General features: G+C 52.8%; 1 protein-coding gene across 1 annotated transcript in view; it reads right to left on the bottom strand.

Annotated features, from left to right (window-relative positions):
* Nucleotides 1-10,732: 10,732 nt before the first annotated feature.
* LOC129509405 (uncharacterized) overlaps nucleotides 10,733-27,684 on the bottom strand; it is a 36,243-nt gene continuing 19,291 nt past the window's right edge. Inside the window, exons 9-24 of the mRNA XM_055324855.1 lie at nucleotides 27,070-27,141; nucleotides 25,174-25,255; nucleotides 25,038-25,071; nucleotides 23,986-24,065; nucleotides 23,840-23,908; nucleotides 23,435-23,512; nucleotides 23,280-23,340; nucleotides 20,753-20,848; nucleotides 19,549-19,618; nucleotides 18,910-18,985; nucleotides 17,072-17,434; nucleotides 15,840-15,878; nucleotides 14,894-14,977; nucleotides 13,997-14,074; nucleotides 11,454-11,564; nucleotides 10,733-10,859 (exon numbers count right to left, since the gene is read on the bottom strand). Coding sequence (XP_055180830.1) covers nucleotides 10,812-10,859; nucleotides 11,454-11,564; nucleotides 13,997-14,074; nucleotides 14,894-14,977; nucleotides 15,840-15,878; nucleotides 17,072-17,434; nucleotides 18,910-18,985; nucleotides 19,549-19,618; nucleotides 20,753-20,848; nucleotides 23,280-23,340; nucleotides 23,435-23,512; nucleotides 23,840-23,908; nucleotides 23,986-24,065; nucleotides 25,038-25,071; nucleotides 25,174-25,255; nucleotides 27,070-27,141 — 1,441 coding nt within the window. The 3' untranslated portion in view covers nucleotides 10,733-10,811. The remainder of the gene's footprint in view (nucleotides 10,860-11,453; nucleotides 11,565-13,996; nucleotides 14,075-14,893; nucleotides 14,978-15,839; nucleotides 15,879-17,071; nucleotides 17,435-18,909; nucleotides 18,986-19,548; nucleotides 19,619-20,752; nucleotides 20,849-23,279; nucleotides 23,341-23,434; nucleotides 23,513-23,839; nucleotides 23,909-23,985; nucleotides 24,066-25,037; nucleotides 25,072-25,173; nucleotides 25,256-27,069; nucleotides 27,142-27,684) is intronic.

The raw sequence follows: 27,684 nt of genomic DNA, 5'->3' as shown, positions 1-27,684 counted from the left end.
CTTTATTGGTGTTGTGGATAGTTCTATTAATTTATTGATTATTCATACAACTTGCTAAGCTCCCTCATTCTGAAATATATATCTTTTGGTTTTTATAGAAACCAAAACCAGAAACCAAAAACATTGCTCTGACTAGTTCTCCAATGACATGTTGACTGGAACCTGTGATGGAGGCATTCTTGACTTTAAAAAGAATACTTCTAATGTATCACTATTAAGAATAATATTGATGGAAGGCTTTTGGTAGAAATTCTGTATCAGATTAGAGTATTTCCTAGGTTGGTTACAAATTTTGAATAAGTGATGAATTTTTAATATATTTTTTGCATATTTTGTGATGAATATATATTTTTCACCAGTAATCTATTAGTATGATGTATTGCATTAGTGCATGTGAAACTAATTTTAACATTTAACAGACAAAACCTATCCTGGCCTTGGTAATTTTTAAAAGTACTGCTGGTTTGAGTTTACTATTAGTTTAGATTTTTTTTTTTACCTACAACCATGAAAAATTGGCTTATAATTTCCTATTTTTGTCCTGTTCTGATCTGATTTTGATATTATGTAATACTAGCTTTATAAAATGCACTTGGGAGTGTTTTTACTTTATTTTCTCTTGGAAAGACTTTGAATATTATCACAATAATCTACCCCTTGAATATTTGGTGTGATATCATCTATGCTTGTTTTTTTTTTGTGATGTTGATAAACTACTGATATAATTTATTTAATATATAGTGAATTTTGTGGACCGAATTCTGCCCCTTGCCCTCATTTATATTTTGAAGTCCTAATGCTAATGTGACTGTAACTGGAGATATGGTCTTTAAGAAGGTGACTGAGATTAATTGATATCATTACATGTGGACTCTAATCCCATAGAACAGGTGTCCTCATAAGAAATCTTAGAGCTCTTTTTTTCACAGACACACAGAGAATGGTACCATGTGAGGACATACCAAGAAAGTGGCCACCTATAATCCTGGAAGAGAATCCACATCAGAAGCCAGCCCTGATTGCACTTTGATCTTAGTCTTCCAGCCTGTAGACTGAGAAAATAAATTTCTGTTGTTAAAGCTACTCAGCCTGTGGTACTTACAGTGACCAAAGCAGACCAGCATTATGTGCTATTTTAGTGTTTCTATTTCTTTATTATTATTTATTTATTTTTAAAAGATTTTATTTATTCATTCATGAGAGACAGAGAGAGAGAGGCAGAGACAGAGGCAGAGGGAGAAGCAGGCTCCCTGCAGGGATCATGACCAGGATCATGACCGGAGCCAAAAGCATATGCTTCACCACTGAGCCACCCAGGTACCCCTCTATTTCTTTCATAAATAATTTTAGGTGTCATGTATAGTGGTATAAAGTTGTTCAGAATATACTTGATTTTTATATTTCTGCTCTGTCTGTACTAATCTTTATAATTTCTACTGTAACTTAGTCTTTTCTTACTGTATGCATTCACAACAGGGACGATTTTCACCCTCAGGAGGGTGAAAATTAGTCTTAACTTTTTAAAAGTATGAAGCACAACACAGAAAGAGATATAGAATATATATCCATTATCGTTGTTGTTGTTACTATTATTTCGCCTTTTATTTAATCCAATTTATGTTAAAAAAAAACAGGCATTTTGTAGAATTTCCCACATTTCAGATTTGGTCAATTGTTTCCTAATCATCTCATTACCTTTTATACTATCATCAAGTTTCCCGTAAGCCAGTAGTTAGAAGCTAGAAGCTTGGTGAATTTTTGGTTCATTTTGATATTGTTGATATTTTTCTTCCTGCATTACATGTGGAGACACATGTTGATAGTTGCACTTTTACTGATGCTAAGATCCCATTGGTCAATGGGATCAGGTTTGTGAGTCTGTTACACTGTTAAATCCTCTAGCATTTCAACTCATGATTAAATCCTCTGATATTTTATCTGATGGTTAAAACTACTATAGATATCTGAATCTATAATTTCAATGAGTTGCAAAATAGTTATTTCAAATTTTATTTTTTCTTCTGCATTTATTAACCAAGATTCTTTTTCCCAGTTTTATTTAGATGTAATCGACATACATTTTATAAGTTTAATACCTACAGCATAATAATTTGATACAGTGTTGAAATGGTTACCACAATAAATGTAGTTGACATTCATCATCTAATGTAGATACAAAAAAGAAAAAGAAACAAAGTTTTTCCTGTGGTGAGAGTTCTTAGAATCTACTGTCCTAAACACTTTCAAATATACAGTAAAGCAGTGTTGTGCTTACACTTCTATTACTTATTTTATAAACAAGTGCCTCCTCCCATTCCTACCTCTGGTAACCACAAACATGATCTCTTCTTCTATGTTTTTAATTTTTTTTTTTAGATTTCACATATAAGTGAGACCATACAGTATTTGTATTTCTCTGATTTATTTCACTTACTGTAATGCTCTCAGGTTTCGTTCATGTTGTTGCAAATGGCAGGATTTCCTTTTTCTGGATGAATAATATTCCATTTTATACATATGCCACAACTAGTTCGTTCATTCAGCACTTGGTGGCCACTAGGTTGCTTGCATGTCATGGTTACTGTAAATAATGGAGTAATACACATGGGGGTGCAGATATCTCTTCCACATATATATTCCCAGAACTGGGATTGCTGGATCATATAGTAGTTCTATTTTAAAATTTGGGGGAAACTTATATTGGCTCTACAAATTTACAATCCCACCAATAGTGCATAAGTGTTCACCTTTTTCCACATCTTTACCAGCACTTGTTACCTTTTATTTATTTTTTTTTTAAATTTTTATTTATTTATTTATTTATGATAGTCACAGAGAGAGAGAGAGGCAGAGACACAGGCAGAGGGAGAAGCAGGCTCCATGCACCGGGAGCCCGACGTGGGATTCGATCCCGGGTCTCCAGGATCGCGCCCTGGGCCAAAGGCAGGCGCCAAACCGCTGCACCACCCAGGGATCCCTACCTTTTATTTTTTTGATGATAACTATTCTAACAGGCATGAGTGAAACATTATTGTGATTGTGATTGAATTTCCCTTTTGATTAGTGATGTTCATCACCTATCATGTACCTGTTGGCAATTTATATATTTTATATGGAAAAATGTTTAGATCCTTTGTTCATTTTTTGAATTAGAGTATTTGTTTCTTTGCTATTGAGTTATGTGTTCTTTATATATTTGGGGGCATTTTAACAATATTAATTCTTCCAATCTATGAACTTGGGATACATTTCCATTTATTTGTGTCTTCTTAAATTTCTTTCATTAATATCTTTAAATTTTCAGTATAGAGATCTTTTGCCTGTATATTAAATTTATTCCGAGGTATCTTGTTTTGATATTACTGCAAATGGGATTACTTTATTTACTTCTTTTTGGATAATGTGTGGTTAAATGCTTCTTTCAGACATACGGACATTTGCAAAAATTTTTTCCCATTCTGTAGGTTTTTTTCATTTTGTTGATTGTTTCTTTTGCTCTTTGGAAGCCTTTGAGTGTGATATACTCCAACTTATTTATTTTTGCTTTTGTTGCAAAAAATTATCAGCAAGGCTAATGTCAAGAAGACTTTTCCTAGGTTTTCTTCCAGGAACTTTATGATTTAAAGTCTTATATTTAAATTTTTAATCCATTTTGGGTTAATTCTTGAGAGGGTTATAAGATAGATAAGATAGGGGTGTACTTTCATCCTTTTACATGTGAATTCTATTTTCCCAGCACCTTTTATTGAAGAGATCATCATTTTCCTATTGAGTATGCTGAGCTCCCTTGTCAAATATTAGCTGCCTGAATATTCATGGGTTTATTTCTAGGCTTTTGATTCTGTTCCACTGGTCTGTGTGTCTGTTTTTATAGTAGTACCATACTGTTTTGATCGCTATAGCTTTTATAATACACCTTGAAATCAGGAAGTGTGATGCTTCTCTCTTTGCTCTTCTTTCTCAGGATTGTTTTGGTTACGGAGTCTTTTGTAGTTCTGTATAAGTTTTAAGATTATGTTTTATATTTTTTTGAAAGGTTTTCTCAGTTTTTTTTTAAATTTTTATTTATTTATGATAGTCACACAGAATGAGAGAGAGAGAGGCAGAGACATAGGCAGAGGGAGAAGCAGGCTCCATGTACTGGGAGCCCGACGTGGGATTCGATCCCGGGTCTCCAGGATCGCGCCCTGGGCCAAAGGCAGGCGCCAAACCACTGCGCCACCCAGGGATCCCTATGTTTTATATTCTTGTAAAAATGCCATTGTAATATTAATAGGGATTGCATTGAATTTATAGATGGCTTTTGGTAGTATGGATATGTCAATAGTATTAATTCTTCCAACCCATGATCATAGTTCCTTTCCATTTATTTGTCTTCAATTTCTTTCATTAATGTCTTTAAGTTTTCAATGTAGAGATCTTTTATTTCCTTGGTTAAATTTTCCTAAGTATTTCATTGTTTTGATGCTATTGTAAGGGGATTGCTTTCTTTATTTATTTTTGGGTAATTTGTTGTTAAATACTTGCATTCAGATAGAAATGCTACTATTTTGTATATGTTAATTTTGTACTCTGCAACTTTACTGTATTCAAAACTAGATATAATAGTTTTAAGTGGAGTCATTAGGATTTCCTATATATAAATTCATCTCATCTGCAAATGGAGTCAGTTTTACTTCTTCTCTTCCAATTCTGATGCATTTTTCCTCCTTACCTTACTGCTCTGTCTGGCTAGGACTTCTAGTGCTGTGTTGAGTTGGAGTGGTGGGAGTAGATATTCTTCTCTTTTCTGATCTTAAAGGAAAATATTTCAACCTTTCCTAGTGAGTAGATAGCTATGGGTTTGTCCTATGTGGCCTTTATAACGCTGAAGTATGTTCCTTCTCTACCTAATTTGTTAAGAATTTTTATAATGAGTAAGTTTGAATTTTGTCAAGTGCTTTCTCTTCATCTGTTGAGATGGTCATATGATTTTTTCATTCTATTAATGTGATATATCACACTTATTTATTTGTGGGTGGTGAACCCATTCTTGCATGTTGTGGATAAATGACACTTGATCATGATTAATGATCCTTTTAATGTGCTGCTGAATTTGATTTGCTAGTATTTTATTGAGAATTTTGAATCAGGGATGCCTGGGTGGCTCAGTGGTTGGGCACCTGCCGTTAGCTCTGGTTGTGATCCCGGGATCTGGGATCGGGTCCCTTATCGTGCTCCCTGCAAGGAGCCTGCTTCTCCCTTTGCCTATGTCTCTGCCTCTCTCTCTCTCAGTCTGTGTCTCTCATGAATAAATAAATAAACATTTTTTTAACAAGAGAATTTTGAATCTATATTTGCATCAAGGATATTGATTTGTAGTTTTCCTTCTTGGTAGTATCCTTTCTGGCTTTGGTATGAGCGTAATGCTGGCCTCATAAAATGAGTCTCTGAGTATTTTCTCCTCTTTGATTTTTTTTTGGGGGGGGAGATTTGGAGAAAGATTTGGCATTAAATTCTTTTTAAAAATTTAGTAAAACTCACCAGTGAAGCCATCTGGTTCTGGGCTTTTCTTCATTGGGAAATATTTGATTACTGATTCAGTCTGCTTATTAGTAATTGGTCTGTTCAGCTTTTCTATTTTTTTTCTGATTTAATCTTGGTAGGTTATGTTTCTAAGAATTTTTCCATTTCTTCTAGGTTGTACAGTTTGTTGGTATGTATTTATTCATAGTGGACTCTTATGGTCCTTTGTACTTCTGTGGTATCAGTTACAATGTTTCCTTTTTCATATATGATTTTTTTTATTTGGTCCTCTTTTTTTTCCTTGGTTAGTCTAGCTATAGGTTTTTCAGTTTATCTTTTCAAAGAACCAACTCCTAGTTATGGTAATTTTTCTATTGTTTTCCTGTTTTCTATTTCATTTATTTCTGTTCCAATCTTTATTATTATTTTTTTTCTGCTGCTAACTTTGGGCTCAGTTTGTTCCTCTCTTTTTAGTTCCTTAAAGTGCAGAGTTAGGTCATGTATTTGAGATATTTCTTGTTTTGTAAAGTAGGCATTTATTGCTGTGAACTTCCTAGAATTGTTTTTGCTGCATCCCAAAAGTTTTGGCTTGTTGTGTTTCCATTTTCACTTATCTCAACACTTTTAAATTCCTCTTTTAAGGTCTTCTTTGATCTATTAAATTATTCAGGACATTGTTTAATTTCTATGTATTTGTGAGTTTTCTGGTTTTCTTCCTTTTATTGATTTTTTAGTTTCTTGCCATTGTGGTGAGAGAAGATACTTGGTATGATTACAGTCTTCTTGCATTTGCTAAAATTTGCTTTGTGGCCTAAAACATGGTCTATTCTAGAAAAAGTTTCATGGGCTCTTGAGAATTGAATTCTGCTCTTTTCAGATAGAATGTTGTATATATATCCGTTAGGTCCGGTCTATAGTGTTCAAATCCACTGTTTCCATATTGATTCTGTCTTGATTTATCCACTATTGGGAGCGGGGTATTAAATTCCCCAAAGTATTTTTGTATTGATGTTCACTTTTCATTTTAGTTCTGTTAATTTTTGCTTTATAGACTTAGGTGATCCGAAGTTGGGTGCCTAAATATTTACAATTGTTATATTTTCTTGATGGACTGATCCCTTAATCGTTATATAATGACCTCTGTTTCTTTTTTACCATTCTTGGTTTAAAGTCTATTTTGTCTCATTTAAGTATAGCTACCTCTGTTGTTATTGTTGTTTAAAAAAAAGATTTTATTTATTCATGAGAGACACAGAGAGAGAGGCAGAGACGTAGGCAGAGGGAGAAGTAGGTTCCACGCAGAGAGCCCGATGCAGGACTCAATCCCAGGATCCTGGGATCATGCCGAGTTGAAAGCAGATGCTCAACCACTGAGCCACGAGGTGCCCAATCTGCCAACAGTCTTAACGAGGTTTTCTCCTATGTAACTTTTCTCTAGCTGCTTTCAAAATTCTTTGTCTTTGATTTCTACAATTTAATTATAATGTGTCTCAGTGTATCCCTACTCAGATTTAACCTGTTTAGGGTCCTTTGTATTTCGTGGATCTGGATGTACACTACTCTTCCCAGATTTGAGAATCTTGTGGCCATTATTGCTTCAAATATACTTTCTGTCCCCTTCTCTTTCTCTTTTCATGCTGGAATTACCATAGTGCAGGTATGGGATTTCCTTACTCTTTTCCGTTCTTTTTGACTTTTGCTCCACTGACTGGATAATTTCAAATGTCTTGGCTTCTAGACCACTGAATGAGTCTTCTTTTGAAGCTCCCTATTGAATTTTTCATTTCAGTCATTGTAGTTTTCTTTTTTTTTCATTGTAGTTTTCAATGCAAGGGGGGTTTTTGTTGGATTTCTTTGATGTTTTTTATTTCTTTGTTGAATTTATCATTTTGTTCATACAGTGTTGTCTTAAGTTTATTTAGTCACCTCTCTGTGTTCTTGCAGTTTACTTCTTTAACAAGATTATCCTGAATTCATCTGACACTTATAATTCTCCATTTCTTTAGGATAGGTTATTAGAGTTATATATATATTTGTTTCCTTTGGTGATGTCATGTTTACCTGATTTTTTTTTTGTGATTCTTCATTTTTTATGTTGATATCTGCATGTTGGAGTAAATGATCTCCTTTTCCAGACTTTACTGGTTCACTTCAGCAGAGATAGTTCTTCAACAGACAGTGCAGTTCAGGTTTCTAAATGTGTCTGCTGTCATGTCCTTAGACAGGTGAGGCTTGTTATCAGAGTCTATTTTAGGGCAGGGCCGCTGACTGAGCTCTGAGGTCAGGCGTTTGTTGCTGCTAGTGGCTGAGAACCATGGGCTTAGTTGTCTCCCGACATGAAACTGTGGAACAGGGCTGCAGTTGCCTGGGTTCTCTAGTCAGGCTCACTGGAGGATTGGGACTGACACTATATGCTGTAGTAGGTGGGGCTGTGAATCAGTTTCCCTGCCCTGATGTGGCAGAAAAATAGGTCTAGGGTCAGCACGGCTCATTGTTTGGGGATATGAAGCAGGAAAGACTATGCACTGAATTCCATGGCCAGACAGGGTCACTGGGGTCTTGCTCTGTAGATGGGGAGAACCATGGGCTGTGTTCTCTGCTGAAGTGTCACCATCGCCATGGCTGCTGGGGAGGCTTCTGTGGTCTCCTGTGTGCCCCAGTTAGGTTCCATGGAAGGGGAGGCTGAACGCTATATGAACAGGTAGGGCTGTGGATGAATTTCCTTGCCTGGGCAGAGCCACAGAACCAGCTACAAGACCTTAAGGCTTTATTTGTGCTCTTGGCTCAATTCAACCCACACCAGAAGTTCCTTGGGCAAAAGGTGTCCCTAGCTTTCCTTTGCAGATGACCAACTGTGCACACCAGAGCATCTGTTCAAGTGTTGCTGGTCTGTGCAGTTTCCTGAGGGTTCAGCTAGGCTTTCTGGTTAAGTGGGCAAGGAGCTATGGGTGGGCTGGGGCTTAGCAGTGGGTGGGGCTATGAATGAGTGAATGAACTGGCTGGGCAGACTAGGAGAGGCAGCTCCAAGCAGTCTTGCAGATATTCGTGGTAAGGCTTTCTGGTCAGGAGGGGCCTGGAGCCTCACTCAGCAGAGTGTGTTGGGTGGGGTTGGGGACTATGAATTAGTTCCCTGACTAAGCAGAGCATGAGAACTAGGCTCCCAGGCCAGAAGAACTCTTTGTGGTCTTAAATCAAGCGTCAACTTGCTCCCCAAAGTTTGCTGACCAAATGGTGCCTCTGGCTGTTCTCTGCAGATGATCAGGTCTGTTTGCTGTACTCTCTGCTCAAGTGTTGTTGGCTATGCAGCTTCCAAGTGTTCTAGATAGGGTTTCTGGAGCTACGCTCAGCTCCCATGCCTGGGTGGGAGCAGACCAGGCTCTCAGGCCACACAGAACATCTACTGAATGACTGAAGTCATTTATTGAATGATTGACTCAGGGCTGGTTTTCCTTTCAGTTCCTCCAGGATTTTCTCATCCTTAATCTTATTTGCTCTGCATCCCTGGCTCAGTGCAAGCACCAACCCACATACCTGACTGCAGTTGCACCAACAATTTCAGTTACGTGAGACTTTACTTCCCTATTTATCTTCCTTCACTAAAGGGGAAAAGGTTTTTCAAGCCTTGGTACAAACTTAGCCTAATCAGAAACCATTCCATGTAATTTCCAGCATTTCTACCTTCTGCAGTCCAACCCTCCAAGGGTAGTTAAGCTCCCTGATACCTATGAATTGTGAGGTCACAGACCTGCCATTTCATATCTGAGTGAAATGGCTTTGGGGAGGGCAAGGAGGCAGGACAGCTCCAGAGCCTTGGAATAGGTAATAATGAAATGGGGTCCATGATGGTTCATTCCTCACAATGCAGCACTTCCTAGGTTGGTCGCTAGAACCCTGCTTTGTAGCCCAGGAGGGTTGGACCCTAAGGGAGAAGTACCCCTATGATAGGGAAGACCAGAATGGTCAGATACCCTGTCAACTTGGGGAGCTCAGTTTTAGAGTTTCAAAAATCATCATTTCATGATCCTGTGACCTAGGGCTCATGAAAGGTTGGAGAGTCTGGTATTGAAATCAGGTCCTTTCAATAGGAAGACCACGAAGTGGTACTGAGAGATGTCTGTGTGACTCTGAGGGCTGTCTTGCTGGGCTCACACTGAAAAGATCCAAGGATGACAAGAGAACCCTTCTCAGGGCACACACAGCAGAGTGACGAGGACGAGCAGATGGTGTCAGGGGGTGAGAGCCCAGAATGAACTGAGGCTATTGAGGAGCGCGGAAGGACAGCAAAGGGTCCCTTAAACAGGCACGGGAGCAAGGAGAACAAGGGCTGCATAGATCCATGGAACGTCATGAGTGTATCCTCCAGGTGCAAAGGCAGTAGGTCCACATAGGAAGAAGGAGAGGGGCAGCACCAAACAGCTGTGTTCTTGACCTAGAATGCACTGGCCAGGGCATGACCCGACCCCGGAGATGACATCACATACCCGCATAGGCCATCTGAGAGGTGGATCACAGGAGAGGTGCATGAAGCCTGGAGCTGGATGAGACTCAGAGTCTGACATTGACCCTGGGAAAGGCCCGTGAGTCCTGTGACAGGAAGAGATGAGCATCTGGGGCTTGCATGGGCTCCTTGGGGACAGGTCACATCTGGCCACATCAGGCCACATCATTTTCTTCTCCTCCTTCTCATTATCACTATTAAATATTCATCATCAGATTTCTTCCTCCTTCTGTTTCCATTATTAAGACTTAGATAATACCACGGGTAGAGCTAGAAGTTGGATGGATATCTAAAACTGCAATTGGAAGAATCCAGACCCACAGCAGTCTCAAGAATCTGGAAGGCAGTGCTGTGTTTGGCATTTGGAAGTTTGAGGGTGAATGCACATGTAACTTCCCTCCTGCAGTTACTGTAAAAATTGTGTGCAATAAAGTGTGTTAAGCCTCTGGCATGTAGCCATTTACACAGTCAATAAATGGGGACTTCTGTCCCCCTTCAGGGCCATCTGGTAGAGGAAACATCATTATTCCCATCTTTTCGATGAGGAAACAAGCATTGGGAGGTTAAATAACTTGCCCAAGAGATTAAGTAACAGCCAGGGAGTGGGGAAAGAGGTTGTATTCATATTTCAAAGATGTTTTGGGCTTTTTCCAAAGAGCAAAATTTGGCCCAAAGCCCACACACCCAAGCCCTTCACAACTGATGAAGAGCAAGCTGTGGGGAGTGGGAGGCATCCATGTCTGCATCCAGAGGACACCAGGTGCGTTGTCCTGGCGGGAGCAGTATGAATATATCTCATATAGTAGAGTCACGGCCTGCAGTGGGGGTTCACTAGGATGAAGTTGAAGCATGGACACTGTCGGGAAGAGGAGAGACAGGAGGTCACTGAAAAGGCTTCGGAGATGGAAGCCGAAAGCGTTGGTGCCCTCAGCCAAGAGGGTTCAGCCTCACAACCCCTCAGGACTGACATGGTAGGACTTGTTGATACTCTCCCTCTCCCCGGGTGCTGGCCTCCAGGTGGGGCTGCCGCTTCAAGACCCAGTTCAGGTGCGGGAGCCTGCCCTGCCTCCCCCAGGCAGCCCCAGGGGCTCTGACGCTGGGCTCCCTCTGTTCTGGTTTTGAACTTGTCTGCTCCCCCCTGGCCTGGGAGCCTCAGAAGCCAGAGCAAAGCCTGACAGCCACAGCACACGAGCCTTGCCCAGAGCCTTTTGGCAACTGTGTGCTGAAGAACCGAGTCCCGACCACAACCCTGAGGCCAGGCTCTGGGCCCCCAGGACAGGGGCAGCTGGAGGCACCTCGGATGGGCGATGGGCTGTGCACGCAGCAGCAAACGTGAACCCCTTGGTTTGCGAAGAGAATAATCCAGATGCTTCGGGACAGGAACGTCTGGCCCTGGGGCACAGTAAAACCACCCCTTCCCGCCCCGGGCCCAGAACAGCTGAGGACTCACGGCGGAGCGGGCCTGGGCACACCGGCCATCCGACAGCATGTCTGGCCCCTCTAGCTCCCGGAAATGCACATAGTGGTAAGGAAGGGCCTGCATCTTCCCCAGGCAGCACACCTGAGAGGAGAGACACTGTGTCGGCCTCTCCCAGACCCCCACTCCCTTCCAGGGAACGGTTCTTGTAGGACCACAGGGTCTGCCTCTAATTCAAACGAACTTACTGGCACAGCAAGGCGGCCACCCCTTTAGGGACACTGAGGGGGTAAAGCCCCTGGGCTGGCCCTTCCTTGGTGTGGTCCTTGCACACCCCACACACCATGTCCACCTGCAGCTCCAGGTCCCCATGAGCTTCTGCTCATTATGTGATGGGAAGGGTGCAGCAGAGCAGGGGTGCTGGGCTTGCACATCGATGGATGCAGGGGCCAGGAGCAGGGAGCACTGGGAACGTGCACGTCCAGATGTGGAAATGGCAGGAGAGGGACTGTCCCAGCTGGACCCTCCAGAAGAAGCACGGTCCTGGTGGGAACTGGGAACTGGATGTCTGCTCAGGAGGACTTCCAGCCTCCAGAACTGGGAGGACTCCAGGACTGAAACCTGCTGTCTGTGACACGTTAGAGCAGCCACGGGGAAGGACGGGCCCAACACCAACAGACAGTAAACACAGAGCCATTCAAACCCTGGAGGAAGAGCAGACCTGGCGAGAGCACAAGCGTGTTCAGGCTCCGGGTTCCTGCCGAGTGTTCAGCACCACACACGCCATTCCCTTGCCAGCCCCGGTGCTGTCGTGCGTGTTCCCTGAGTGGCTCAGGCCGTGAGGATGGTCTCCCCAAGGAAGGAGGTGGGCAGGCTCAGGAGGCCGGGGAGGCAGTGCCTGTCCCAGCACAGCCACCTCCTGCCTGAGGGGCCCTGCACAGGCCGTGCCCCTCAGGGTCAAGTGGGGGGCACAGAGGGTAAGGAGGGCACCCAGGCCCCCAGGCCCTGTCAGGGGCTCCTGCTCTGCTCAGGATGAGCGGAGGGACGTCAGGCAGCCCTGGGGGCTGCACCTGCTCTCCTGTCGCCTCCGCCTCTGTCATGACCGCTCAGACTATGTTCTGCCATCAGCAAACAAACGTCCCCGTCCCTGCCCCAGAGAGCCCTGGGCCGACTCCGGGGCTGGACGGCAGGGCCCTGGCGGCGCTCTGGAGGCTGTGAGGGCCCCCCAGGCAGGACCCGGAGTGCTGCCCCCCTCCAATGGGGGTCTTGAGGCAGTGACCTTGGGAAGGTGGCTCAGCGCCCTGCCTTCACTGGCTGGGTGACCCTCCCTCGTCCTCCAGTGCCTCAGGTCTCCCTCTACCTCTTGTCTGTCCTCTGCCCCACATGGGCATTGCTGGGGGGGTTTGGGGCACAGGGCAGGTGTGGTGCTCAACTGACCACTGGGGCTGCAGTCCCGGGAAGAGGCTCCCGGAGAACCACAGGAACAGGCTTCTGTGCAGACCTGGCCAGGACCGAGAACCCTGCTGAGACCCAGAGCCGGAGCCCCGTCCCCACAGGAGCCCTGGCACACCTGACACCAGACCACGGCCCTGCTGGGGGCCGCATGCCTGTGCTGTGTCTCCTCAGCGGTGCCTCGAGCCCCCCAGGCCTGCCCGGGACCCCTAAATGCAGCCTCACGGGAGACCCTGGGAACCCCCACGACCTTAGGCAGCTGGCCCAGTCTGAGCCAAGGGTCTGAGCACAGGGAAGCCAGGCGGGCCAGGAGCAGGCGCTTCACGGGCCTAGGCCTGAGCCTGTGGTGGTTTTGGGGTAACCGTCATGAGGTCGTGAGTGCCGACCTGATGGGGGGCAGGGTGGTGAGAAGGGAGGAGCCAGACCCCAGGGTGCAAGGCCTGCTGTGCCAGTCCCAGGCTCTGTGGCCCGGGGCAGGTCACTAGGCCTCTCTGGGCCTGGCTAACCCCTCGGCTAAACGGACATATTGGGAGAACCTGCACGTGGAGTCGTCGGCAGGACTACATAGGGAAAGTGTGGGAAGCCCTCGAGTGGTGGCTGGGCGCAGGAGGACCCAGACCAAGTAGCCATCACTGCCCCCAATTCCAGGGGCACCTGTGACAAGCTGGCTCTCCTCACCGTCCCCGGCTGCGACACGGCAGGGACACGACTACCTGGTAGCAGCATGTGGGGGCCGCATGTCCTGCAGGAGGCCCAGTGGGGTGAGCCGCCCAGGGGGTCTCGGGTGGGAGCAGCCAGCAGATCCCGGGCAGGGGGCGCTCACCAGAGGGACGCCAATGGGGGCCAGGGGAGTTCACTGGCCAGACGCCCTCTTGGGCTTCTCTGACATAAATGGGAGGCTCTGGGCCTCACCACCCCTAAGAAAGCACCCATTGCCATGGGGATGACCAGCAGGAAAATGCAGGTGCGGAGCCCGGGACTGGCCTGGACGGCTCACGGGCACCACCTCTCCTGTGTTGGCAGATGCCCAGACACGGGCTCTGAGCCACCGACCCATCGTGCCGCTGTCACAGGCAAAGAGCAAATATGCCCCTGCCCGTGGAAGCACCCCTGGGCCCGCTCACCTTGCTCCTGGGCTGATGCCACAGCAACGGCATCTGATTGCAGCATTGAACAAAGTCACACAAGGTGTCCAGCTTGCCCTGAAAAGCAGACGTGACCGTGAGGGAGCTCCAAGGCACAGGGTGCCCTGCAGAGGCGTGGAGCCTCCCTGGCGTGATGCCCCAGAGCGCCCTGGCCACGGGCACACATTGAGGTCGCCCAGCAGCCCCCACGGGGGGCAGGGCCTGGGGCCGGCATCACTTCCGTCACAGATGATCCTGGGACCTGGAGCACGTGCCCCTCATCCTGGGCGCCTGGGCCTCCCCAGCCCTGTGCTCAGGGCCCCCTGCAGGGCCGGGAGCCCCCTCAAGGACAGGGCCCTGGCAGGTCCCGGCGTAAGGACCTCTCCTTCAGGCCCCAACCTCTGGGAGGCCCTGGTCCCCCCACCTCACTGGGCCCCGAGGACAACATCGTCAGCTCCATTCTCACCCTGCGCAGCAGACTCCCGCTCACAGGTGCCGCTGTCATTTCTGGGTACTTTTAATAGGGGAACGACCTTGCTCAGGATTTTCCTATAAAACTGTCTCTGACCCATGGGAGCCTGTTTATGACCGGGCTTGTGTTTGCTCATCCCCCTGCTGGCCAATGAAACTGCGGCCACTGTGGGAGCTGCTGATGCCCCCGAGAGCCCAGGACTGGTGGGCTGCAGCCAGCCGCCCATATCTGCAAACCCGGAGCTGCCCAAAGGGGGACCCTGGGCCCCAGGATCGTGATGCCCTTTGCCCTCTGGTGCAAGGGATCAGGTCAGTGCCCAGAAAGGTTGTCTCCCCCAAAACCACAGTTCATGGGATGCATGACCTGGCTGTACCCCATCCCTCAGCCTAGCCTGGGGGTCACAGCACCCCCAGGGCCCCTCTCACCTCTATCCGTCTCATGTTGTTCTCCTGGAACCTACAAGAGGGGAGGGTCAGCCTGGTACATGTGTGTGTACACATGTTGGAGTCCTAGAAAGAGAAAGCACACTTTGCTTTGTTAGGGAGCTCCAGGGTATAGACACCCGACACCTGTTGTTAGCACCTGTCAGTGCCCACTCAGCAAATGCGGAGGGCTGTTGGGGGCACGTGCAGGGCACTGGGCTGCATCCACCTGACCCAGGGAGCTCCATTCTCAGCAGGTGACACTGCACCCTGTTCTTGAACCGCCCCGGGCAGGGAGGCCTGTGTCCTACCAGCTCTGAGGCTCAGGTGCCCTGCTCAGGATGCGGTGTCCCCACCCAACTACTTCTCCTGGGGCTGGCCTGTTCCCCTGCCCCTGCTCTGTGCTCACCTGGGCGGGGCCTGCCTCACAGCTGGATGCCAGGTAACACACCCTCCAACCTCCCACCTGCAGTCCCTGACGTCCAACCCCAGCCAAGCCCCTCTCCTGCCAGGGGACAGGGGTGGAGATCAAGGAAATGCAGCCCAACATACACCAGAGCCGAAGGGGAGATCGGGTCCTGAGGCCAGAGGCTCTTTTCCCAAAAACTCACAGGAGACCTGGGGCAGCAGCGCCCCACACTGTCCGTGGGGAAGTGACAAAGCCCCGTTTCTTTGGGTCACTGTGCCTGCTGCCGCAGGCTACCTCCAGTGTGGGTTCAGGGGCCCAGGCCCCGGAGCAGCCACGCTGCTGACTGGGGAAGGGCTAGAGTCCTCGAGTCCTCCCCAGGCCCCCTGCCCCCCGGGTAGGGCCTCCCTCTGCTGCCCTCTCTGCAGGTAGCTGGGAGGTGGCAGGGCCGGGGCGCAGGGTCCCACAGGCAGCAGGATCCCCTGGGCAGAGGTTGGCGTGGGTGCCGGGCACGCTGACCATCAGGCCCAACGGCAGACTTACCCTTTGTATTATCTGCACTGCTGGTAGCTCCTTGCAAGGCTGGAATGTCAAAGAGACAGGAGCGCGGGTTGGGGGCGTGCGGGGCCGGCTCCACGTCACACAAGAGCCCTGCTCAGCAGCGGGGGGCACAGCAGGGGCTCCGGGGAACCCTCTGCCACCTCGTGCCTGCGGGTCTCGGCCCAGCCGCTGCACCGCCCTGAGCCTCAGGCTCCCAGGGCATCAGGGGGGCAGGACCTGCTGGAGGTTGGGCTGGGAGACGCGCCCTGGGGCGCCTGGTCCTTCCCGGCAGAGGCACCCCAGCCAGTGGTTAGGTCAGCAGCTTGTCCATCACGGGAGATGGGAGCTCTCGCCTGCTCCCACTCCTCCCACCCACAGCCATCCTCCTCCCCGGCCTCCCCTGTGGGATGGCAGCGCCCACGCCCTCTCCGTGCCCGCACACCCCTCACAGCAAGGGGACCGCCTTGTCCTGCTTCTGTGCTCTGTCCTAGCCTCCCTCTGCCGCTTCTCCCCTTGCACCTGCTCTGGCCCCGGGCCTGGCAAACCCAGCAGCCAGGTGTCTGCCCCGCTCCCCCCCCCCACCGGGGCCACTGCCTGTCCTCTGCTGGGGCTCTGCTTGCCACGTCCCTGCAGGTGACCTTTTTGCCCTCCAGCCCCAGGTACCAATAGCAGGGCAGACACCAGGCGGTGAGCTCCTGGGGGCCCGGCCGGGGGCAGCCGCAGTCCTGTCTCGGGTGCCCAGCATGGGGCCTGCACCCTGGCCCTTAGTGATGGCTGAGGAAGACGGGCCGGACCCGGGGAATGCAGGCAGAGACCCCGTGGGTGTCCGGGGCTCACTGCCTCAGAGGCCAGGGATCCTCTTGGCCAGCAGGACCCCCTTCGGGGCCCTCAGTGCCTCCCGTAGGACCTGGCCCCTTCCTTCAGCACCAGAGGCCTCCTCCCCACTGACGCTCCCGAAGCCGGGCTGCTGGGAGGCCTCCCTGGGGCCCGGGCCCTGCAGTGGCTTCTCCCCAGCAGCCAGGGCAGCTCACAAGCACTTGCAAAAACATGCAGGAGGCAGGTCGAGCCTTAGATGGGGGAGGAGTCTCTGCTTTGGAATAGAAGCCAGTCTGCTCATGTGATGACCTGGGAGCTGATGGGAACCTGCCCACGGGCGGATCTCAGGGTGGGGGGCCCAGGTCCCTGTGGTCTGGGGAGGGCCTGTGTCACAGGCTGTGCGGGCAGGGCCCACTCACCCTCAGGCAGCAGTAGAAGCAGCAGAGTACCAGAACGATCACACCCAAGGTTAGGATCACCAGTGCATATACGTCCTCTGTGACGACCATGGGCACTGTGGTTACAATGGCCTTCGGTGTGGTTTTTGGTCTGATGCCTGTGGGCCCCAAGTGATGTGGAAGGATGTCTGTGTTCGCCGTGCTCTCCTGTTTGACAACTGAGATGGTCTGCATGGTGGTCACGGGCTCCGTGGTCGACTGTGTGGTGGTCAGGGCGTCCGTGGTTGTCCGCGGGGTCTCTGCGGTGGTTACTGTGGTCTCTGCTGTGGCGACTGTGAGCACCGTGGTCTCTGGCTGGTTGTCTACATCTTGTAACGGATCATCCTGTAACAAAAGCTCACATGTCAGAGACGAGGGTGGGCAGGAGTGGCCTCCTCCCGAGTGTGTCCCCAGGGACTCCACGCCAGGTCTCCCCGCCTGCCTGCCCCAGTGGCCTCAGGTTTCCCCACCTGCAGAGAGCACAGAGCACCAGGAGGCTGGGCTGGACCCTGAGGCACCCTGGCAGCCCTGAGCCACAGATGGCCCCGCTGGCCCTGCTCAGAGACTGGGCCCCGCAGCCCGACAAGGGATCAGGGTCCCTGTGCTGTGACAAGGCCAGTCCTCCCTGCGTGCCTCGGCTGACGGCGGTGTGGCCCTGCCCGGAGCCAAGTGGTCTGCTTTCCCAGGGCCAGGGAGCAAGTGGGGAGCGCGTCTGAGCCCCAGGGATGGGGCAGCTGAGGGGAGGCAGGGTCGGGCCCGTGGGGCTATGGGGGGCTGTGGCTCCTCCTGAGTCCCTCGGGCATGTGCCTGCCGCGGGCGGACTCCGGGGGGGGGGTCTCTGAGGGGCAGGTGCGGGCACCATGCAGACTCGGTCAGGGGCCTGTTGGCGCTGCCGGGATCCTCCCGGGCCGGCACTGGACGCTTGGTGGTGGCAATAGGGCACGGCCGCCCCTCATCCCAGGCACGGTCTTCCCCACTGACGCTCTCGCCCATGTCCCGCTGCCCTGCCCCCGTGCCCACATGACCTGCTGCTCCGAGGAGCGAGCACCTGGGAGCGGCACCTTCCTTTCCACGGGCCTGTCCCCGAGTGGAGCCCCTGGCCCTCCAAGCAGTCCTGGGGCTGCCCCCCGCGGCAGGACAGCAGGGGCCTTCAGAGGTCAGGACAGGTGGCGCAGACGGACAGCCGAGGAGCATGAGAAAGCTGCAGAGGCAGGGGAGGCTGAGGCCCTCTGCCAAATGACCGGGGGTGCCCCATGCGGGCCTGGGCTCGGGGCCGTCAGCAGCTGCCCACATGCCCTGGAAACACACCCGGCTGCACAGGCCTGCAGCTGGCCCCCCGCAGACCTCTGCCTGGGGCCTGGGCCTGCAGTGCCCCAGTATCCCCCAGGTCCTGGACTCGGCCCCTCACACACAGCGCCCAGCCGGGATGCAGGGTGGGGCCCCGAGCTCCCCGGCACTAGCCTGGGCTGGGGCAGGTGGCCAGGGGGCAAGCAGGTGTCACAGCCTCAGCACCACCTCTAGAGTCTGCTCGGAGCTCTGATGGTCCCCTTCCTGTGCCCCCAGGACCCTTGGCTCACAGAGTGTCTGCAAGGCCTGCACAGGGGGTGTGTGTGGGGAGCTCTTGTGGGGCGCTCCAGGGCAGCTCCAGCCTGAGTGTGGGGACAGCTTGCTGACGAAGCACTGAGGGCCCCAGGCGGCCTGCACCAGCCACTCCCCCAGGTCCTCAGTCGTGAGCCCTGCTGACTCCCCGGGTGTGTGCTCCTGCAGCACAGCCCTCTGAACAGCCCAGGAGGGAGGCTGAGCCCCACCTGGGCACTCACACAGAAAATCGCAGTGATCTTGAGGTTGCCTTCATAGGTCTTGCCATTGTCCAGGCTGTAATCACTCTGGAGCACCCTAAGATACAGAAAGGTCAGGTGGTGAACTCACCTGGATAGGCATTATCCTTGTACGTGGCTAAAACTAGAGCCACAGTTCTTCTCAGCATAATGAGTTTGATCTACAGGTATTGGGGCCACCAGGGAGCACACGGCCTGGTTCGGGGGGCTGAACCTATGCATTGCAAGGTCAACCTCTAGGTAAAGGCTGAGCAGGCATGAGGAGCGCTGATGGGGTCAGAGGTCTTCACTGTCATGGGCCAAGTGCCCAGGAAGGGCGGCTTGGTGTCCCCATCCTGCTTCTTCTCTATTTATAGAGTATGCTCTTTATCTTTGAAAGGCTGCCTGGAGCAAAGGTACAGCCCTGGGGCACCTTCTCCCAAATTCTATCCTCCTTAGGAACATCTGGGTCATAGGGAATCTCTGATCACCTCTGGGGAAACACCTCGGGCAGAAGCTGCACCTGCCAGGGCCCTCCCACAAACAAACACATGATGACCTCAGCACCCACGTTCTGTACATCTCAGGATGGTAAAAAGAAAATGAAAAATTGCTCATCTGTTCGCAACCTTGGGCACTTACTCTCCATCCTTCTGAAATTCGTGTCTTGGGCAAAATATATTGTTTTGACTTATACGGTAGGGTTTTTTTTCTAAAAGAGAATCAGGAGGGAACACTGTCAGGGGGTGCAGCCGTCCCCCTCCTCCCCTCCTGCCAGATCCTGGGAGCAGAGCTCACTCTCTGGCGCACACACTGGCTCTCTTCCTGCCTTCCCTGTCCCCCTGCACACCAGGCCCGGGGAAGTGCTCCGGTTGGAAGGGAAAGGGCCGAGGGCCGCTCCCAAGGACCTCAGCTGGGAGGGCCTGGAGGGAGAGGGACCGTGACATAAGCAAGAACACAAGAATCGCAGAGTGACAAGTGCTGCCACAGCAAGAAGCCCCGGGAGGCCCTGAGAGGGGAAGGGGAGGCCAACCCCACGAAGACGCTGACCTGCAATGACGTGCTGGCTGCAGGCAGCTCTGCCTTGACCAGAGGGCCCTGAACACCATGTACTGGGGTCCAACGGCCACGGGGGCGGGGGGGCTAACTGGAGGAGCTGGGCAGCACACACAGGGGCCCCAGCCCCGCCTCTGGGGAGGCCACAGGCCCTCCGCGCTGAGGGCACATCTGCCTGCCGCTCGTGGCTTCCTCAGGCCACCCGGCCAGCACACGGGTGCAGCTCCCAGTCGCCTGCTCACATAGGCCACGTGGCTCAGGTCGCTCAATGCCACCCGGGCCCCGTGTCACAGGAGAGAAAAGACGAGCCAAGAGCAGGATCCCCATGTGGTGAAAGTCACCCCGGGACGTGTGCCTGCGCCAGGATCCCGGGGCCCGGGCCTGGCAGCTGGCGCCCTCTCTCAACCCTGGGACCGTGCAGACACTCCTGGGAAGGCCCGTGCACCTGGCCCCGAGGGAGCCTCGGGCCTGGGGTCCTTGCTGCTCAGGGCAGGATGGGCACGCAGCTCTGGGGCACGGGTGGCAGCCAGAGCCCCCTGGCAGGGGTGAAGCCCTGCTCCAGGAGGCTGTGGTACTGCCGGGGGCTGAGGACCGCCCAGCTTCGGGTCCAGGTGGCCAGGTTCCCAGCAGGGGGCCCTGGCACTGCGTACACGGCCCTATGCTCACCATGTCCACAGTGAGGGGACAGTAGGGCTCGAGAGGCCTGGCGGCTGGGGGAGGGCAGCCCGGGGGGAGGAAGCCCCGGGGGAGGGGGCATATGTCACGTGGAGGCACCAAGGGGGCTGCTTACCATAGACACTGTTGTCTTTCAACTTATATCTGCAAAGAATTTCATCCTTCCTGCTTTGATAGGAGCTGGGTATTCTGTACCGTATACTGTAGTCTTCTGAAAAGGCAACATTCAAGGGTACGTGTGATGCAGGGCTGAGGCTGCCTTCCCTTGGTCTGCAGGAATAGCAGGTCATGCCAAGCCCCATCCCCAGGGACTTCAAATGAAGAAGCAACCCTGTCAAACCAACGTGAGTGACGCTGCGGGTCCCGATCCTCTCCCACTGTCCCTGAAGGTCCACTGAGTGCTCAGGGCCCTGCGCTCTCAGGAGGCTCCGCGTCTCCATCTCTGCTTTATCTCCTACCTGGGGGCATGCCAGCCCTGTGCTTCTCTGCCCAGTGCCCACAGACTTACTGAGGGGGTGCAAGCAGGGTGCTCCGTGGGGTCTCCCACAGGAATGAGAGAAGAACCAGGACCTCGGGGCTGCAGACAGCCCTGTCCCAGGCCTGAGCAGCTGTCCAGACCTGGTGCCTAGATGACTTTCTGATGCCTGGGGTTTCCTCCTTTTCCTGTCTCCCTCTCTGCCTGGCAGGCTGGAGACGCCAGGGCAGGGAGGCAAGGAGCCCAGGACCCCGCAGAGGAATCCCCTCCGGACAGAGAAGTCCTGTCTCCGCCGCGGTTCTGGAAGTCTGTCCGAGGATTACACTTCCTCTGCCCCCCGCCCCCCAGGCCGCAAGGACCCTCACCCCCCCACCCAGGGTTAGGAAAGTGCTTCCCCTCCACGTGGACACATGACATACTGGGGTCGCCAGCAGCCCCCGGGGCTGAAGCCAACAGCAGGGAGACCAGAGAGGGCCGCTTAGGGCTTGGCCTAGAGCCAGCAGGTGATGGAGGGGTTTCCAGGGAGCCCCCAGCAGTCAGCCCCCACCTCAGCCGCGGCTCCCAGCCGGCCCAGTACGTCCCCACGGTTCACTCCACCCTCGCTTGGTGACTCCCAAGGCCACACAGCAGCAGGGCCTTTCAGGGCTGTCCCGCCTCCGGGCTTTGTGCTGCCCGTGGACCAGGGCGGGGTTCCAAGTCGGCTGCCTGCTGCCCGGACTTCAGGCCTTCCCCCTCATTCCAAGCTCAGGGGTGAACATTGCAGTCTGTGTACGTGTCCTAAGGACCCAGAGTAGCGGCTTCTGGGACCACGGGAACACCTGCCATCCCAGGGTCTGTGTTGCTTGGCTTCAGCCTGGGGGCTCCCTGGGGGCCAGCGCTCCCCCTTAGGCAGCCCCCTCCCCGCAGCCCATCACGCGGGGTCTGCTGTGACACAGCCGTCCTGCGGTCTGCTCATGGCGCCAGCTGGCCCCCAAGGACTGCTGAGGGAACCGACCGTGCAGACCGGGCTGGATGTCCCTCAGGGACACGTCCTGTCCCCCACACGGAGCCCACACCTGAGCCCGATGGTGCCAGGCTGTGTGCTCACTGCTCACAGATCAGGCCCCTGCCCCGCGACACAGGCCCTGTCGAGCCACGGAGCACTTGGGCTTGTCCCCTGTGAACCCTCTGGCCCGCCCAGCTAGGCCACCTGGGCATGGCTGCTGCCGTCAGCCCACAGAAGCCTCATTTACAAGCTGCATTCCGGCACGTTCTCTCCCTGCAAGGCCGACTGGCACGCTCACACCCCCTGTGTGCTTAGACGTGGGCAGAGAGGGGAAATTGGATGGTGGCGTGTGGGGACGCCGGGCTCCAGAGCAGGAAACAGGGCAGAGGCTTCCTGCCCAGCGAGCAGGCACGAGGGAGCAGACGTGGGCAGCTCCGTGCCAGCCTGAGGTGTGGACCACGGCGTGCAGCCCAAACCACATCACCCACTAGCTAAGCATCTCCCATGGGCCCACATCCACTTCCCTTCATCTTCCAGGTCCCACGAGCTCAGCGTCACTCACCCAGTTACGGGGATGGAGCCGAGGCCAAGAGAGGGCAGGGGAGGATCTCGGGGGCCCAGTGCAGCTCCCACCTGCGCCCCCCGTGCCCCCGTTCCAGGTCTGAGCTGCTCCCCCACAGCCTTTCCAGGGAGGAGCCCCCTCTGATCCCCGACAGGGTCCTCAGCTCCACAGCCGGGGAGTCCTGAGCCACAGTGCCCTGAGGGGACCTGGCTACTGGCAGCCTCCTGGGGAAGGTGGGCCAGTGTGCTTGTGGCAGCTTGTGGCAGCATGTGACGGGGGATGTGGGGGGTGGCCGCTGAGGGCAGGGCTGCCAACGGCCCGGGACCCCCAGGGCCTGCGCCCCTCGGGGAGCTCGCACCCTGCCCACCGTCTGCCCGGGTGCCTCCTTCCTATGGTGTGTGCCCCACGGCCCTTGGGGCCCTGCACAGTCATCACCCCAGCTCTGCAGCCGTGCCATCTGTGCCCGGGCACTGCCGCTCTCACGGGGTCCTGTCACTCTGGGAAGACTCAGTGCATGGAAGGAAGGCAGGGTGAGGTTCCAGATTTTGAGCAGAAGGGACACACGAGCACATGCACACGTACCACGTCATTCTGTCTCTAAAACTGACTCTAACTCTTACCTTTTAAACACACGAAGTAAGTCGTCTCACTTGTAACTTTTGTACAGGAATTTCCCACGAGCTGGAGAAGAGAAGGGTGGCAGGTCAGAGACAGGGAAGGGGGTGGCGTGAAAGGAGCCGCCCTCCCCTCCTTCTCATACTGAGCCTGCACTCACCGAGTTAAGCATGCGGTTCAGAGACAGGAACCGCTCTGCCTCGTACACTTGAGATGGCGTCTGAACAATATTCCTCAGCTACAAAGGAGACGAGGTGAGGTGGGCCACAGCCAGAGGGTAAGTAAGAAATCCACATCCCAACAGACAGTTTCTCATCTCATGCGGTGTTAGATTCCGAGGGCCAGCCCCTGCCATCAGCCAGCACCCACCCTTAGGGAAGTTGGAAATCCCTTCCACCTGCACCTCTGCTGTGTAGGCCTTACAAGCGTGTTATTCATTTCCGGAGTGGCTATCTGTAGCCAATAGGGGCGGGTTAGCATCATCGGGCAACCCTGGGAATAATGCCGTTGAGAGCTTTTCTCATCTAGGCTCACAGGGGGCACCTGGTTACCTGCTCCAAATTACCTCCTCTTTCTTATAGTCCTTGTAAGCCACAAAATACACTGTGCTCTTCATCCTCACAGCCTTGCTGACCTGAGAGAAATAAGGCTTTCAGTATAAAATACCTGAGTACATGCAGTGAAATGCTAGTAATTATGGGCTGGACTCACTTCGAAATTAATCATTGGTAGTGACGTGGATGGTATCGGAGCCGTGGTCACAGTAATAATCAGGTTGGAAGTACTTGGGCCTGCGGAGGCAGCAGGGGGCATCCTGGTCAGCCAGGCCCCCAGGGCGACCCCACAGGCTGCCCCGCCCCCCAGTCCTGCAGCCCAGAGGCCGCCCCAGGGGCCCGCCAGCAAGACGCCCAGAGGGACAGGAGGCTGCAGCCAGGACCTGCGTGACCCAGGGCAACACTCAGCCCTTCCCTGACCCTGCCTCCTGAACCAGCGCCGTGACCAGACGTGCAACCGTGGCCCGCACGGTGACCCCAGCCACGTCCCTGGACAGGCGTCAGCCTCTCAGGTGAGCAAAGGGATGGACAGCCAGACTCGACTGTACCAGATGCCCGCAGCGCAGTGGGAAGCCTGGCCCTGGCTCCGGCTCCGGCTCCGGCTTGGGGCAGCACCTGCGGGAAGTCCTGCTGGGTCTGCAGGCCCAGGGGTCCACTCCTGGGCTGCGGGGCCCCCGCCAGCTCAGCGCCTTTCCCCACCAGGCCCTCCTTTCCTGGCAAGGGCTGCCACCCCACAGTCCAGATGACTGTTCTGGCGGAGAGCAGCCTCGTACAGTGTTGGAGACACAGTCACGGGACAACGTGTGCCAAAGGGAAGGGACTGAAGGGAAAAGGGATCAGGGCCAGAGATGTGATCACATAGTGTGGGCAGCAAGAGGGAAACCCAGCACTTTTTTTCAAAAACTGGAATTTTGTCTGCTGCAGGTCCCCCGGCTCCTCCTTTCTTGGCGAGGCAGCCAAGGGTAGGTCACGCACCTCACGGTTACCAAGAACTAAGGAGGTACGTGCCCGGTCCCAGGGCGTTTTGGGTGGGGGTGGGGGGGTTCTATCCTTGCTGCACAGAGGAGAAAGCCGAGGCCCATAGAGGACAGCACCCTGCTCCATGGCTCAGTGCCGGGAAGGGGCCCATGAGGGCCGCCTCAGACCTCGCTGGCCCGGGCCTGGCTCTGTCCCCACACCTGCCCACAGTGAAGTCACTGGGCAGCTCACCTCCAGAGTTTGCCTCTTCGATCTGCTCGTTTACCTGCAAGGAAACAAAGCAGCATTGGGGGAGGCCAGTGAGAGGACCCAGGAATGCTGTAAGGACGCCACAAAGCACAGGCCCTCAGACCCCGGGACCTGGTACCTTTATGAATCCTTCCTGCATGTGTGTGGCTCCCGTAGGCACTATGTTCTGGAGCTCAGCAAGACCATCGCGGATTTTATTTCTGAAAAAATCAGAAAAGGGCTTGAGGTATAATTTTGGGTGATATTAAAAGCAGCCCCAAGCTGTCCTGGAGCCACTGGGGCCCCATGGAAGGGGCTCCAGGCTCCTTGTCCCCAGTGGTCCCTCTTCCTCTTTAATACCCATCTCATCCCTGGGGCCACTCCATCTCTGCCCTGTTGTCACCCTCCTGCCAGCATCCCTGGGGGCTTCCTAGCCCCTGTGCTGTCTGGCTTCTCTGGCATCCAGAACTAAGCCCTCTTCCCAGCCTACTCTCTCTCTCTCAGCAGAAAGGGCTGAGACAACACCAAGCAAAGACCCAGCTCTGGTCCCACGTTCTGTAGACCCTCCCGAGTCACACTTGTATCAGGTAACACTGTCCCCCCGCCCCGGATGCTCTCCGCATGCCAGGGCCCATTTGGGATGTCTGCCACAGGCCTCCTGAACAACTAGGCAGTGGGGCACATCTGGGAAGGCCAATCCCAGGCTGAGCCTCACTCGAGTCAAGATCCTGTGGGTTTCTCAGGAGCTGGCAACTTTCAGGGCTCTGATCTGACCATGAGCTGTCTTCCCAGCTGTACATCTTGCCCCATCCCCAATTTCACATGCTTTCCACTCTCCTGGGCACCACTGCCACTCCTGAGTCCTCACTTGTGGAGGAGGTCATTATGTTCACTCTCCAGAGAGGACTGGGAGGCCCTTCCTGAGCCCCCCCCACAGCTTCTCACATCTGGGCCCCGAGCCCCCCTCCTTGGAGAAGGCAGAGGTCTCCCCCTCCCCAAGAAGCAGTTCCTCCCCCAGAGCCCCCTGCCCGGCAGCCTTGCAGCTCTCTGCCACCTGCCAGCCTCCCTCCCAGCGGACTTGTTTCCTGCCACTGCAGACTCACTCAGGTCTCTCTGGCCTGGACACAAATCACACACAGGCACAGATGCACACCTCCACTAGAGCCTGGCACCCAGCCCCTACCCCGCATGTCCTGGAGTCCGACTGTGTGCAGTCTCCGTGCACTGACATCGCTAATTGCTGCTGCTCCTGGCTTCTCTCCATGGTGCTGAAAGGGGTGCTTGGCCGCAAGGATGGCCACAATCAGCCCTAAGGATGCTCAACCTCATTTAGGACTTCACCCTCTGATTTGGGGTCTAGTAATGTGTGTTCTTGAAAATCTAACCTCCTTGGTATTCAGAGACTCCATACCTTCTCACCTGCAGGCTTTTGGGCAAACTGTTGTGTCCACCATGGACCCTGTGGATGTGGGTATATCATGCCTTTCTCCAGCACCCTATCCCACCTTGGTGTTCAGGACCCAGTCATGGGCTCCCCTGTCTCAGACCCACCAAGGAAGGAAGCAAGATCCCTTTCACCTAGACCATTAACACTTCAAAGCCATTCATCCCTTCCTCCTTGGTTATGATTCTATGTCCCTGTTATCCCCCACTGTCCCAGGGCAGAAAATAAATCAGGAGAGCAGGTGCCCAACATGGATCGGTGTTTGTAAGGAATCTTCATGCGTGCCCTACACTTTCCAGGGAGTCCTCACAGCCAGTCTGTTCTATGAACAAGAAAGTGTGCAGATAGAAGGGACTCGGGATAGATGCAGGAGAAGCCTTACAGGAGTGGAGATCGTCTGGTTGGGCAGGGTTGGCCCTGTTAGTGCAGCCAGGGGGCAGAGAGGGCTGGTGAACTGGAGCTGGGGGTCAGGGTGCACAATGAGGGGAGTCCAGACCTGCCTAGCCTGCACTCCAGTGGGCTTCCCAGGGAACCTCTTAGTTTCCTGGCTTTCCCCAAGGCCTGGCCCTCCAGGATCAAATAAGAACTTACTTGTCTGAGGTGAGTTTCATGAGCGTGCGGCCCTCTGTGGAGTAGGTGATGAAGGACACCCTCAGTTTTGGGCTGGGGAGGAAGCATTTGCTTGTGAGAAGCCATTGAAACAGGCTCCAAATGAAACCAAAGAAGTTCAATAAAAACGGGTTCAATGCAACCAGGCAGGGCATCTATGCCCATTTCCATGCATCCCTCCACAGTTCTTCTCCTCTGTAGCCCATTCTCCAAATCCTAGAAGTTCTCGTAAATTTGGTGCAAGATTCAGATGCCTGTTAGTTGTGCGGCCTTCAAGGCAGAGCACCAGAATAGCATCCTGTTCCATCTTTATACTCACAACACCCAAAAAGTCACACAACAGACACAAAAACATACATAGGCATAAAGATAAGGCTCATTTGTGCTACATGCACAAGGAGGTAGACTCGTTTAGTACTTCACCCTCTGATTTACTGTTTAGTGCTACTCGTTTAGTACTACACTCCTGCATGAGGTTCTTATAAGTGGCCTCTTTTGTACTGTAAAATTCTTTGGACATTCATCCTTTTCCCTGCTCTGTACCTTTCTTACCTTTCTCTCATCTCCAAGAGATTATTCTTGTTTGACAGCCATTCA

The sequence above is a fragment of the Nyctereutes procyonoides genome, unplaced genomic scaffold (genome assembly GCF_905146905.1).
Source record: "Nyctereutes procyonoides isolate TBG_1078 unplaced genomic scaffold, NYPRO_anot_genome, whole genome shotgun sequence".
NCBI lineage: Eukaryota > Metazoa > Chordata > Mammalia > Carnivora > Canidae > Nyctereutes > Nyctereutes procyonoides.
Note: the sequence above shows the minus strand (reverse complement) of the source record. Positions and strands in the feature narration are given on the sequence as shown.